We start from the raw sequence: 14,218 nt of genomic DNA, 5'->3' as shown, positions 1-14,218 counted from the left end.
CCCTGGTGCACGAGTCATGACTGTCAAGATTTGTTTTAGAGTTTTTGTTTTGGCCATATGTTTCCCATGCGGAGTGTGATGGGCGGAGAAGGTGGCGACGCTTCATCTTCATTCATCACATTCAACTCACCGGTCACATTCATTTACCCCCTGAAGTCCCTTGTCTGTTTGCTGCATAGCCCATTGTGCCATTTCAGGGTCATTTCAATGCAATGCAGAAATTTGCAAATCAGCTCTTTTGGTCCTCACCATATCAGACAGGATTATCCTCAAGCTCCGTGTGGCCTGTCTCCCTGTTTGTCCCCTGCTTCTCGCTCAGCTCATCAGTGTGACAGGGGTGTTGCAGATTTGACCCAGCTTTTCCTGGCTTTTCTTAAGTATCACAACCACCTAAGCAGAATGTCAATCAGACAAAGTGTCTGCTGTATTGCCATATCTCCACACTTCTGGGATATGCTGAAAGTTATGCTCCTGCCTTTTGTTTTCATTTTTCTTTCCTCCAATGACATGTCAGTGATCATTACTGCAAAGTTGCTCTGGGTTCATCCAAGTTTTACAACTATGTGGAAGTACAGTGTATATACATTTTAGAATAATTAGAATAATACTTACACCCCTTTTCATGACATACAAGCAGCTGTTTCACATTTTTTGTGATGCCACTTTCTTTTCAATCTAACTTCATATTCAATGGATTTTGTTTAAGCTTTATTCATACTGCCTACTTCTTAAATATCTACCAACCTACCTATCTATCTATCTATCTATCTATCTATCTAAATGAAAGGATGTATGTTTATTGGGTTGTACTCTGTGGGACAGGGGGTTTTAATCTTTTTAGTCTCTTCCTTGGACTGATTGGGGTTCAGGTTCATTAAAAGATACTGGTAGTCTTGTCATTTGGGGGCAGCACCAGATACAAGCCAGCAACCTATCCTGGCCCATACACTGTTGAGGGGCAGCAGCGGTGCATATCTATATATTTTTGTTATTTTTGTGTCTGTTGTGTATCACTGTCAAAGGTGAAATGCAGGCTGTCATCACAACTTTTTTTACATGCCTCATAAAAAGCTTGTTAAAGCTAATGTCTGATACAACCCAGCGCTGAAATGGTCATCTTTGGGGTTCCAGGGGACAAAAGCATTCATGACAACTAAAAGGATGTTTTTTCTTCTGCCACTCTTCACGCTCGGAGGAGGATTTTGTTACACTGGAAATCATGCAGCAAATCCACCTAATGCCTCCGTCTGGCTCAGTGGCCTGATGCTGTTTCTAAAGTTGGAAATATTAAATACTCCATAAGTGGGTCATCAAAACGATTCTATAAAGTTTGGGTTCCCATAATAGCACATTTTGGAAACCTCAAGTCCCCTCCTCACAACTGAATGGAAACAAACTCTTGTGGCTTTTTAACAAATGGCAGAACGTTATAGTATGATTTCAATGTAAAACTGTACGCCTCAATAACAACAAAATGGTTGTTTTTTCTTATTTTCCCTTTCCTTTATGTGATTTTTAGTCCAAAACGATTAGTCGATTAAGCGATTAGAATTATAATAATCGATTAATCTTTTTAGTAATTTATAAAGTAAAAATACACATTTGCTGGTTACAGCTTCACAGATGCTAACATTTGCTTGCTTTTCTCCATTTCATATCATTATAGAATGAATACTTTGGGGGTTTTTGGCTGCTGGTCGGACAAAGTAAGCAATTTTAAGAATCACTTTGGGCTCTGGCAACTTGTGATGGGCATTTATTACTTTGACATTTTATAAATGATTAATGATTGATGAAAGATAAATGATGAATCGAGAAAATTGTCGATAGATTAGATATAGATATAGATTAATCAATACTGAAGATACTGGTTAGTTGCAGCCTATATACTGTATAGCCTATACATACAGGCTATTTGGTATGTATTTCGAATATACCTGATTTAATGATGCTCTGCCTTCTGTTTGTGTGGGCAGTGAAGTCTGAGTTGTTTTTCGGGGCTGGAGAGCTTGGATGCAAGGTGTAAAAGAAAAACAGTCAACTTCAGATTTTTTTCATGTTCTGTCTTGCAAATGCTGCTGTTTTCCTGAATAAAAATATTTGTAAAACTTGTTAAAAGTAAAAAAGTTGTTTCTCTGTATTTTCTCTCTCCCTCACTCTTTCACTCATCCGCACGCACGCACGTAGCACACACACACGTACGTACACACACACACACACACACACACACACACACACACACACACACACATACACGCACACACGCACACGCACGCACACACGCACACACTTGACCATGTGATGTTTCTGAATGCCCCCTGTTCCGGTTACAGGGGGAGGGAGGGAGACGAATGTAAAACCTCACTGATGGAGAGAAGTAGGCAACAACGAGTGGAGACAGTCAGCGTTGCAATTTTCGAAATGTGCAATTTAGCAAGGACGGATTATAACTTCGGGATGTTTGGCCTATAACGGGGAGCAGTTGCATTAACTAGTGGACAGACTTCCATTAACTGTTTTTCTTTGCCGCCGGCCAGGTCACCGAGCTGCGCAGACACACTCTGGTTCATCCACCGACACCGGCAGGGAGAGGAGCAGCAAACAGGCATCGAGCTGAGTGTCCTAAATTGGCACTTTTTTCTATCCTGATCGTCCAGGATAGAGTACCAAAATCAAGGGATCAGGTGACCTCAAAACTGTGTTTCAACCTTCTCATAAAACCTGCAGAGAATTCAAAGAGGAAAAGTGAGGAAATTGGCTCTGAAAAGTTGCACAGGGTAAGAACAACAAGAATTTAATTTCAGCTCAAAATTCAGCTGTACTGTGTTGAGTTCAATTACCAACAGTACTATTACAATTACTATTATTATTACTACTACTATTACTATTACTATTACTACTACTACTACTACTACTATCATTACTATTACTCAGCAATTTGATAGATATTTTCCCCTGGAGCTTGCTGTTTCCTGAACGCTGTTAACTAGATGAAGGGAAGAAGAGACACCTGACAGTAACTGCTGCAGCATGGCTGTGCAAGAGTATTAAGTGTCCAGGACCATGATGCTCTTTCTAGCTGGTGGTGCTGTGAGTCGGTCCTACCATGAAAGTGCAGCGGCCAGGCTGAGGCTTAACCTGTCACAGACGCTGCCTCATCAAATGACTCTGTCCTGACTCACACAGGAGTCAGGGGCAGCGGGCCACAGCATGGGCAACTCTTCCAGGAAGGGGGAGGAAGAAGAGGAAGAGAAGGAAGAGAAGGAGGAGGATGGGGATGGGGAGGAAGCAGAAAAGAAGAAAATAGAGGAGGAGGAGGAGGAAGAGCTTCCCCTTGGGGTCGATGAGTTGCTGGAGAGCGGAGACCCCGTGTTGGACCTGAGCTACCGTAAATTCCGCAAATTGCCCTCTCGCGTCTGCGGACTGATGCACCTGGAGAAGCTGTATGTGTGCGCCAACAGCCTGCGCACTCTGCCGGACAGCATCTCCCAGCTGCAAGGCCTGCGGATTCTCGCCCTGGACTTCAACAAGATGGAAGACGTTCCTCTGGCCGTCTGCCAGCTCAGTAACCTGACCCGCCTCTACCTGGGCAGCAACCGGCTGATGAGTCTGCCACCTGAACTGCGGAACCTGCAGAGCCTACGCTGCCTGTGGGTGGAGAGCAACTACTTCCAGCGCTTCCCGCGCCAGCTGTACGACCTGCCCCACCTCCGCTCCCTTCAGATGGGGGACAACCGGATGAAAACGCTCCCCGCTGATCTGTGGCGCATGGAGGCTTTGAAGGGATTATGGCTCTACGGGAACCGCTTTGAGGACTTCCCCAGAGTTCTGCTGCGCATGGAGGGCTTGGAGATATTAGACTTGGACCGCAACAAGATATCTGTGTTTCCTAGCCTGAAACGCCTCCCCGCCCTGCGCCTGTTCTCCTACGACCACAACCCCGTCGACGGCCCTCCCAAGGTGACCGATGAGGTGCTCGTGGTCGGGGAGGGGGCCGCGGAATTCATGCAGGAGCGGGACGACAGGCAGGAGAGGCGACGAAAGGCCGCGGAGAAAGAGGCCGAGGAGATGGCCCAGGCCGGGGAGGAGCCGGTGATTCACGGCATCCTGAAGAACAGCGGCTCCAACCCGGGCCGAGCGGCGAATGAGGCTGCGGTGACTGTAGAGGATGAGGCCGTGGAGGAGGAGGACGGACCCATGGCGCAGGATGAGGAGGAGGATCTGGAGAGGCCCGTCACGGAGTACGACGGTGCTGAACTGGAATACGATGAGGAAGGGGTTGAATATGAGAGGGAGGAACTAATATGTGAGGGAGAGGGGTTCGAGTATGAGGGAGAGGAGCTGGAGTACGACAGGGCGCAGATGGACTATGAATATGAGGGGGGAACTGGAGGACACAAGGAGGCATGAGGAAGAGGCCTGAAACCCCCTCAATGCTCCAGATACACAGTTGGTTTGACTATCATGGGCAAGTCGAGGTGGATGACTGATAATACTGGGGGTGAATTCATTATTTTGGAAAAAGCTGACACAGGTCGGAGAAGGATAATGTGGAGATAACTGACTTTCTTCACGTTTGTAACAGGACTGTGCTGCTAATTTACAGTATAATCTGTTAACTGTGAAAATTAAAGAACTGGACATTATGAAGTGATGGACTGGCAGCACCTGTAACATCTCAATCAGTTGCAAATTGGCAAATCAGAGCAGGACTCAGGTGGTGTGTGTGTGTGTGTGTGTGTATAAGTGCGTGTGTATGTGTGTGTGTGTGTAACTGACATTGTGCAGTGTGTGCGGGTGTTTTACGATGGGGTATACATTATATGCATTAACTGCTGCAATGTGATACACCTTTTCCAATTCTGTCCTGAGTGTGCACAGGAGACCTACTCTTCCCTCATTAAATATTTATTTAGTTGATCAAGTCAGTGTCAATCATTTATGTAAAGATATTTCTTAAGTGGGAACCACTCAAACCACCAACCGCCGTTAAAACACACACAATTTACTCGACTGGCGCACGCTGTAGTATTTCCACTGTTTCCCACACACCATGGCCAGTGTCTTGTTTTATGTGCTTGCCAGAATACCTCAGCTAGGCTTATTGCTATTTTTACACACCGGGACCGTGTGTACATGTAAATGTGTGTATCGGAGCTTAGATTTACAAAATATTTATTACACACTAAACACAACCCCCAAACCCTTGTCAGTGTTGTGTAAGCAGTCTTGTGAGTGTCAGTGCCAAGAAAGTAGAGGGAGGCGAGGAGGATTATTAGAGGGATGAATAGCTGGGGTACCTCACCATAAAAGGCAAGTCCATAGGGAGGCTCTGAACATCAAATGGACTGTCAGAAATCAAGGAGGAGATTTTCACTGAAATAAAACCGCAGAGCCCGAGGTCAGAGAGCACCTCATCGAGCTCGGGATGTGTCGGGTCCACGATGGCCTCGGTATATTCCCCTTTTGTCAGCGACTACCTCCTCCTGCCTCTGTCTCTAACGTAACGAAGGCCCGGCCCTTGTTCCCTTCTCATCTCTGCAGTCATTATTCATGCGGGGCTTTGCACGTAATTCAATCCCCTTCCCCTGCACGTCTCTTTTTCTCACATCTCATTGAAAGAGTGAAATATTTATCCGACCGTTGAAATATTTATGCGTATACTGATGTGGCGGTGTATCTAGATTCTGCCGCTTGTGCCGGCGCCGTGGAAACAATTGCAGAACAGCCAGACACAAACCTTTTCTCACCAGGGCCTCCTGTATGTGACCGTCATGATAATTACTTTTCTTACATTTTACAGTTTTACATGTAAAGAGCCCTTTTTCAGATAAAAACGTACATCTATGTAGCTTTATTTTTCTGTGTATTCACATTACACGTCGCATCTTAAACAATACATTTCCCTTTTCGAGTGATCATAGTGAAAAGAATTCCCATACAGTGAAGAAAGACAGTGCTCCAGAAATGGTACAAAGTGTCAGAAAAAACTTCAGAAGAAGGTGCTCTTTGGTTTGGAGTATGTAACTGAATGACACAAAAGTCCAAGGCACTCTTCTTTGAAAAATTTGAAAAAGCCTTTACTGTATGGGCTCATCTAGGGACATTTAAACACACTTACATCACACATTTCGGCATTGGCCTTCATCAATTCATGCTCAAAATGATTTTGAACATGAATTGTTTGAAGCTCCCTGAAAGGCTTTTTAAAGTTTTTTCAAAGAAGACCTTGGACTTTTGTTTCATTCAATTCCCATACAATGTTTTATTTCACTCTTCACCTCAGGAAGATGCTTGAAGAACTAATTGAACAATGATCTTCTATCTACATGTTCTGCAGGCACAGTTTGGTTTTATGTATCTTGAGTTTTGACATAACAATCTTATGTTTATTTATAATGTAAAACCACTGCCATCTTTGAGACAGTAGGTGTGTTGTAAGTATATGACACATGATGTGACGCTGTTGGAATATGATCCTCGGGGTCAGTCTCGTTCCACAGCTATGGGTGGCTAAACATTTTGACACATAGCAGACTCGCACGGGGATCAGTGCCGTCCTCAGTCGGAGTATAATCATTTTGCTCATTAGTTTACACTCCTTTCATTCTCTGTAGGTCAGTGACAGTGGAGCGCAGTCTACAGCAGCGACAATACATCATCTGCTTCACGGCTACCTCACTCCCACTTTTGGCTTTCACATTACTCACTTCACACAACAGGCAGCTTACTGGCAGCTTTTCAACTAAAACAAAAAGGACTTCACACAGAGCAGAAAATTACTCGTTTTCTTGTCAGGGCTATTATGAAACAATGTGGATGGGCTGCGATTAAGGTTTTCAAGATTTGAATATGAGAGTGTGCAATACTGTCTCTGTTCTTACTCACACAATCACATTTTCATAATTAACATTCCTATACAAACTGCTGGCTCCTCTATGAGCAAGTAAACACCATCATGAAGGATTAAGAGATCAAAGCTGATCACACACTAATACATCAATGACAACGGTAAAGGCAACATTTTATTTTTCTTATTATTTTGAATATGTGTTGAATAGCCATGCAGGTCTTCACAAGATATTGGTTTTGGTTTTGGCTCACATCACAGGTGTGAAGGTCTAAGCCCTCAAGTTGAACCTGTGAAAAGACGTAATGTGAGTCAGAGGAAATGTCTGCATGATGGAGTTCATGTGTGCATCATGTGTTTACCTGTCCGTGTCTCGCCCAGCATAGCCATTGCTCCTTTTAGTGCTGATGCCTCCCCTGGTCCAGCTAGATCGTAACCTTTCAACTGCAGCATGATCACAAAACCTGGACAATAACAAGACAGTTTTACAACGGGTTCCACTGGATATTTGTCAGCTTCTGCTGGTTTCTTGCAATTGTTTTTGAACTGGATAAAGGTTTAAAGTGTTTCACCCTGGGTAGTTAGTGAGTCAGTCTTAACAATATTATCAGAAAATACCAAACACTCTTACTTGCTCTGATAATGGGTAAGAAAGTGTGAACAATCAAAAGGTGCATCAGGGAAAGTTTGGTTGTTCGGTGCATTGAGAAGAAACCCAGAGCGCTCCTGGAAACACAAGAACAGACTGAAAACAATACCCAATAAACCAGATGATAGCCACAACCATGGAGTTAATATTTCTTCTTAGAAATAATACATGTAGTATGGATAATCAATGCTAACCTTTTTTCCAATGAACCTCTCAGTTGGTGCGTTACTCTTAATCTGGGATAACGTCAGGAGGGAGGCCTGACATAATAGCAGAGGAAGGGATGCTGAGTTTGTGATATCATTACATTTTCCAATCTACAGATGGCTAGGAGGCGGGACGGGCCAAGACAGGACAGGCTACTCACTGGACAGGCCAAGGGAGCTACGGTATCTCGGGTGAATCCTGTTTCTCGAGAAATATGGCTGACCAGGCTTGGCAACGCCTCAGTGCCCTGACACACAGCACAGAAAGACAGTCAAACTTCACAGTTCATGCAAAATAAAATGACTCCAGTATCAATTTTTCAGCATGAATGAGAGAAACTGTACTGTCGGTCAACCTGAGGAAATGATAGTGGCAAGAAGTCGCTTCTCATTACTGAGTTCAGAATCCGGCGAGGTTCAACCTGAAAATGAACCAATATTGACAAAACAATGAAACAACAAAGAAATGTACCAAATAAACAATGCTGATGCACAGTTAGACTATACAGAAGCTGTTACTGGTGTACTGTGTGATTACTCCCATCAATGGACTTCACATTTCCTAATATGAATCAGTGTCTGATTCATTCACAAGAATGGTAATTATTAAACAATACCAACCATGCAGCTGTTTTTAGGTATAAATGTGTTCAGCTGAAGGTCTGTTCCCTCAGTGAAACCACTCTCTCCCTTTCGACCCACAATCAGATGGTTCTGGGAAACTGAAGGAATTAAAACAGTGCAAATTTGTCATTTGTACAACAAAAACAAAAGTTTTTACAAAATGGTGCTCTTGCATCTGTTATGTTTCTGTCTTTCCTGTGTTATTATGTGTTTATTTTCTTTTTTCTTGTTTTGTTTAAACCATCACCAAGTGTGTTGAGACCATGTTGTTGAATGCACTTTAAATTCCAATAAACTTGAATCTTGAAACTTGTTTGGTACTTGAGCTTACCTGGTGGTGTGGGGTGATGAGGCACGAAGACTCCCTCATATTCTGTCTGAAGAGACATATTCTTGAAGAGAAAGAATAAGAAAATGACTATTTAGGATTTATGCAATCTTTGTCTCTTTTGAGCATCTTCCATCTGTTCCTTAATAGGATTCATTGTCTTTGTATATCATTAACCCCTACCTCCCCCCCTCACACTCACTGTTTTTGGGAGAGACCTCATCTGAAGGAAGCCGCTCTCTCTGGGCTTGTCACTGAAATTTTGGAAGACTTCTGAACCATCAGACCCGATGTAGGGCCGGTAATGCCGTTTGGTCTGGGACATGAAGCTGTCTAATAACAAGAGCCTGTAGACAACAACAACAACAACAACACACGCATGTTTGAGTTGACAATGCACTCCAGAGGAACATGGTTACATTTCATGTAGAGAAAGAATAATAAAATGACTATTGTGTAGGGAGATTACCCTTCAGCCAAAGGACGCAGGTTTAAACCCCATGTGAGCAAGCATCCACCCTGCTGAAGTGTCTTTGATTATTGAGGGTAAACACCCTCTCATTATTATTAAACAATCTATTTTGATTTGAGTGAATTGACCACAAACCTAACTTTCATTTTCAGAGTCAAAGCCTGTGGAGCATCAGTCCTCCCCTTCCTTAAAACTTACCCAAGCCGAGGGTTGTCGATGTGGTCCAGACTGGGTCTGTAAAATATAGCTGGTCTGAGGTTTGCCGAGTAGCCTGTCCCATACTGATGATGACCCAGGCGAGGAGTGAAGTTCTCCCTGCCTGTGTGAAAGACAATAAGGGACAAATAAGGGCGATCAATGGAGAGCAATGCACCAGTCCCATTTGAATCCTAATCCTTAATGAGATACCCAGTGTGATCAAAGCTTTGCCTATTTTTGCTGCAACTCTTTGATTATATCCTTTCATGCAAAATGATAGAGCTTTCCACCTCATGGTCTAATCTCACCATAAGAAGCCTTATAAGAGGTGCTGTAGAGGTTGAGTGTGTCGCTGGTCAGTCGTCCCCTGTTGCCTGTTGCTCCAGCAGTCGCCGTGACTATCTTCCCGTGCTCAGCCATCTGTGACTGCTGTAATGGAAACCTTCACTGACAACGGTGATGGATGGCCAATCCTTAGGGCATGTGGGCTGTGCTGTAACCACAAATGAAAAAGCCAACAACAGTAAACAAGGTGTAAATGCTTTGTTTAAGGTTTGACACTATCCACAAGTACAACTTCAAAGCTCTCTTAAAAAGTGATATGCAATCTATGGAGAATAATGCAAAATGTCCTCCTTTTCTCAAATACTGTTTCCACAACAAATGAATGAGGAATGAGGAGAAAAGCTCCAAGTAACAGTAACATTACTCTGCTGCTTTGCAGTGTAAAATATCTTTACTGCATATAAATTCCCACAGTACAGTAAAACTTCAGTGACTCCCCAGGCGTACCTGAAAGTCCAGGTTGTCTGTTCACCTTTCTGTCTCGCTGTGCTGGTTTTGTAGGACAACAAGTCTCTGTTGCTAGGAGATTCTGCACAAGGGCAGAACATTTCAGCTGAAGAATGACTTCACAATTTAACAGTTTGCCTGCTTACAATAAGCACCATCTAGTGCTCCTATTAGGCCTATGCTTTGTTTCTTAAAGACTTATTCTATACAGGCAATTTGATTGGCTCAAAATAAGATTTCATTTTCTGTTTTAGCTCATGTTGCTGCAAGGTCTGTTGTAGGATTCATGATTTGTTGTCTGCAAATTGTTCCTTAGTCAGCTGTCCTCTGCACACTTTGCACCGGTGCTTATAACATCAATACTCTGTGTCTTTAGGGTGCAGCAGACATCAATGGTAGGTGCACAGTTGTCATACCAAATAACCACACCAGCCTGCGCATGATAGCTCTCACACACGGCCACTGGATGGCAGTGTGATGCCACAGTTGCGCTGAATATTTTCAGACTGCTACCCCAGAATAGATGTAAGATTATGTAAAGATGATGGATGACTTGAAAATTGCATCACAACTTGGCAAAAATGTCCATCTGAGACAGGGAGTCATCATCCAACGTCGTCTGCTAGAGTCTGAATGTCCGTACACCGACTATGCATCTGCACATGCATCATTTTTTAATCCACAGAATAATCACCAACTGGTGTATTCAGGCAGCAGAAAATGTATGTAAGCTGGACACAATGTTCTCATGAAGAGCATCATTGTCTGGCTGCAGTAGGATTTCTCTCTCTAGGCCCAGACATTTTTACTGGCTATAACCCGCCAACAGCAGAAATCCAGAATTAACTGGAGGGGGCAAACTATCACATAAAACTGTGTGATCTCCATAGAGTGGATGAAACACTAGCTGTGCTTTATATTAGGGATTACAAATGAGCTTCAAACACAAGGATGATTTTGTTTCTTTAGGTGGGATTCTGAACCACACTGTGAAATAGATAATATATTCCTATCAGCAAATGTAAGTGGGGTTTTTCCATGACAACCTGCTCACCCACTGGATCAGTTTATTACCAGTTCCGACAATGCATATTCACATCATGTCCACACTTTTCCTTTAATTCTCACATCCCATTCCTTCCCCTCTCATCTCATTCCCTTGGATTCACACTGAATCTCCACCTCTGTCACACCACTTTGTGTTCCCTTTCTTCTCTCCATCTGTCCCGCATTGGAAGCCGATGGTGCCTATCTTTACCAAGCTGCTGCTTGTGTTGCAAATCCACAGTCTTTCTTGCTTGACATGCTGTCGTGCCAAGCCTGGAACTGTTCATTATCTTCTGCAAAAAATAACTACAGGGAAACGTCTGGATCATTGAAACTGACAGTCCCATTTCCTGCTTCTTCTATCTTAAACACAATGTGCAGATTATTGGCATTTCTAATCATAGATTCACAGGAATCCATATGGCAGGAATAGGCAAACATGTGCCATGGAGGGCCGAGAGTGTGCAGGTTTTCATTCCAACCAATCACTACACAAGCTGATTTCACTGATTAGTTCCTCCTCTCTGGTTGAAGTTGTGCTAATCAGTGAAATCAGCTGGTGTAGTGTTTGGTTGGAATGAAAACCTGCAGACTGTTCGCCCTCCACTGCGCATGGTTGCCCATTCCTGCCATACAGCATACTGTGAGCTATTTTTACTTCTACATCTGCATAATTCACATATAACATGACTGCTGTGGCTAGGCGCAGATATAAATACAAATGTTAAGGTGATACTACACATGCCAAAATCCTATCAGATTATTATTTTAAAAGGGTCCAGGATAGACAATTGACAACCACACTGAAAACAACCAATTTCTTCCCCTTATGCAACAGTTTGCACTCATGATAAGATAACACCTAGAATAACGAGGGAGCTTAAGAGAAGAAAAAGGTGGGTGCAGTGGTTCTAAATATAGACCGAGGTGATGCAAGCGAGGGTCTCCCGTCGAGTGATGCGCTTGGCTTGCCCGCAGCCGTCTGTTGTAGTTCAGGGAAGGACAACACCTCGGCCCCTGTCTGCAGGAGCTTGGCTGGCTCAGTGTCCGTCTGTGTGCCCGTCTGCTTTCTGCTCGATTCTCCTGCTCCGGGGAGAGAATCTCAATGGTTTCTCTGTCAGTTCAATAACCTGCTTCTATGTCTGCCATAGAATACCATCGAATTAATATTTAGAGAGATATAAAGAGACAGCTCCGGCTCAAAGGCCCATCTTTGTGCGGCAGGTCTCGGAGGTGCTCACTCTCCGCTTCATCGCCTCACTGTTCCTAAGACTAATCTCATTCCCAGTTCCTTTTTGACTTCTGTACTTAATAGGCAAATCTGGCACAGACAGTTTGGAGTAAATTGCGTTGTCATCTTTTTCCATTTTGAGGTTCAGTCAGCCAGTGTGCGTGTAATGCTAAAGAGGCAGTGTGTGATCAGCAGAATGGGATTCAGGCATAAACCAAGACATTTAAAGTCAAATCAAGTACATTTCCTGTCATGTACGAGACAGGTTATTCTGTAACTTGATGAGAAACAGATTACATTACAGAAGAACACCCAAGATCATCAAATGTGACTATTGTGTCAATGTCCTAAGAAGTGACTTTGAATATATATGTAATTATATGATGGATTGAACTGACAACTGCTGACAACTAATTGTAACGTGTCAAACGCAAACCAAACTGTAAGAACAGTGTAGGAGTTAATTGAGCTACATAAGAAAATCTGTCACCATTCCTGGTAATACATGAAGGATTATAACGTTACAGTGTGATTAATTTACCTGCACGCTGACTAATGCGTTACTCAGATCAGAGGCCTTCTGCCACACAGAAATTATTTGTACAAAATTGCTCTCAAAAGATTAGAGCACTGAGCCTTGCAAATTGCTGTCTCTAACTATCAACAAATGGGCGTACATGTTAAATTGAAATGGGCATCATTATAGCTTCTAATGATTTATATTACATCTCGCTTATGAGATGTAATATAAATGTCACAGTAGGAGTGTGTGTATGTGTGTCTATCGCTCAAATATTTCCAATTGAAATCGTCTAACAACACCTGAAAATACCTTAAATGCCAGTTGTCATATCTACAGATGTCCAGTTATCACTCTCCAATGAACCATGCAAAAACATCAGTAGCCAAGACCAGTGAATCCCTCAACACAGGTGTAGTAAAAATGATTCTTTAATATGGAACAAAATCAGAGCTCAGCTCCATAGCTCCGCCCACCCAACACACCCTGTAACACAGATGGGTGGAGGAGGACGAGAAAATCAACCAGTAAGATCACAGTCCGCTCGGCCAAAAAACAGGAGAGGCTAAAAAACATGGAACGCAAAACCAAAGTGCTACTGGGTTTGACCTCAAGACGCCCTCGTTCCCGTCCCTCCTGACCCTGATGCGCCCACAGGGACAGGCCTCTCCGCCGCCCCGGGGCTCTCCCACCGCCAGCTCACCTCATTCAGCTCGTCCGGGGGGCACCTGGAGATACACGGCCACACGCACACACACACACCCCCCAGTGTGGCCGGTGGCTCCTCAAGCTAGTCAGTGACCCAGTGACCTGCCAATGAGGTCAGCGTGGGGGCGGGTTTGGAGCAGCGGAGAGGCGTGTGTGAGGGTCCTTATGTCGAGTGTGCTGTCAGTTGCAGGGATGAGGTTCTCAGAGGGACGTGAACACAGACAAGATGTCATCGTTATTAACATGGCTCCGGTGGAAATGTCTGTGGTTCAGCCCTTCTGCAGGTTTTTGCCCAGCCTACGTGAAATCTAATTATCCTACGTGTTGCTCACTTGGTTCAAATGGAATGTTTGAAGTTTTAAGTTAGAGGAAATGAGAAGGTGCAGGAGGGAGAGGGAGTCTACGGAGCCAGCCCAGTAAGAACCCGTTACTATCCTAATACAGGGACATCAACAGAAGTACTACACAGATATGTACAGAGCAACCAAGCAACACATTGGAATACTGAGTAATAAATTTGGTGTGGGAAAGGGAAGGTAATAATATTCCACTACAAATGCACATATCCCACTCTTAACTACATTTTTATGTAG

General features: G+C 43.7%; 2 protein-coding genes across 2 annotated transcripts; one reads left to right on the top strand and one right to left on the bottom strand.

Moving 5' to 3' along the window:
* The first annotated feature begins 3,210 nt into the window (after nucleotides 1–3,210).
* On the top strand, nucleotides 3,211–4,840 carry lrrc10b (leucine rich repeat containing 10B). The gene has a single exon (XM_071904802.2). It carries the CDS (start codon nucleotides 3,211–3,213, stop codon nucleotides 4,408–4,410), a length of 1,200 nt encoding a protein of 399 aa, XP_071760903.2. The 3' UTR covers nucleotides 4,411–4,840.
* A 2,350-nt stretch (nucleotides 4,841–7,190) lies between these two features.
* saxo4 (stabilizer of axonemal microtubules 4) lies at nucleotides 7,191–10,220 on the bottom strand. Its single transcript, XM_078283051.1, has 11 exons — nucleotides 10,120–10,220; nucleotides 9,636–9,769; nucleotides 9,328–9,448; nucleotides 8,854–9,004; nucleotides 8,661–8,721; nucleotides 8,327–8,427; nucleotides 8,062–8,127; nucleotides 7,867–7,953; nucleotides 7,694–7,759; nucleotides 7,482–7,576; nucleotides 7,191–7,314 (listed from the first exon to the last, which is right to left on the bottom strand). Exons 1-11 carry the CDS (start codon nucleotides 10,218–10,220, stop codon nucleotides 7,209–7,211), a joined length of 1,089 nt encoding a protein of 362 aa, XP_078139177.1. The 3' UTR covers nucleotides 7,191–7,208.
* Nucleotides 10,221–14,218: the final 3,998 nt, after the last annotated feature.

This window comes from Centroberyx gerrardi, chromosome 4, assembly GCF_048128805.1.
Source record: "Centroberyx gerrardi isolate f3 chromosome 4, fCenGer3.hap1.cur.20231027, whole genome shotgun sequence".
NCBI classification, from domain to species: domain Eukaryota; kingdom Metazoa; phylum Chordata; class Actinopteri; order Beryciformes; family Berycidae; genus Centroberyx; species Centroberyx gerrardi.
The sequence above is the reverse complement of the archived record's forward strand: the minus strand, read 5'-3'. Positions and strand labels throughout refer to the sequence as shown.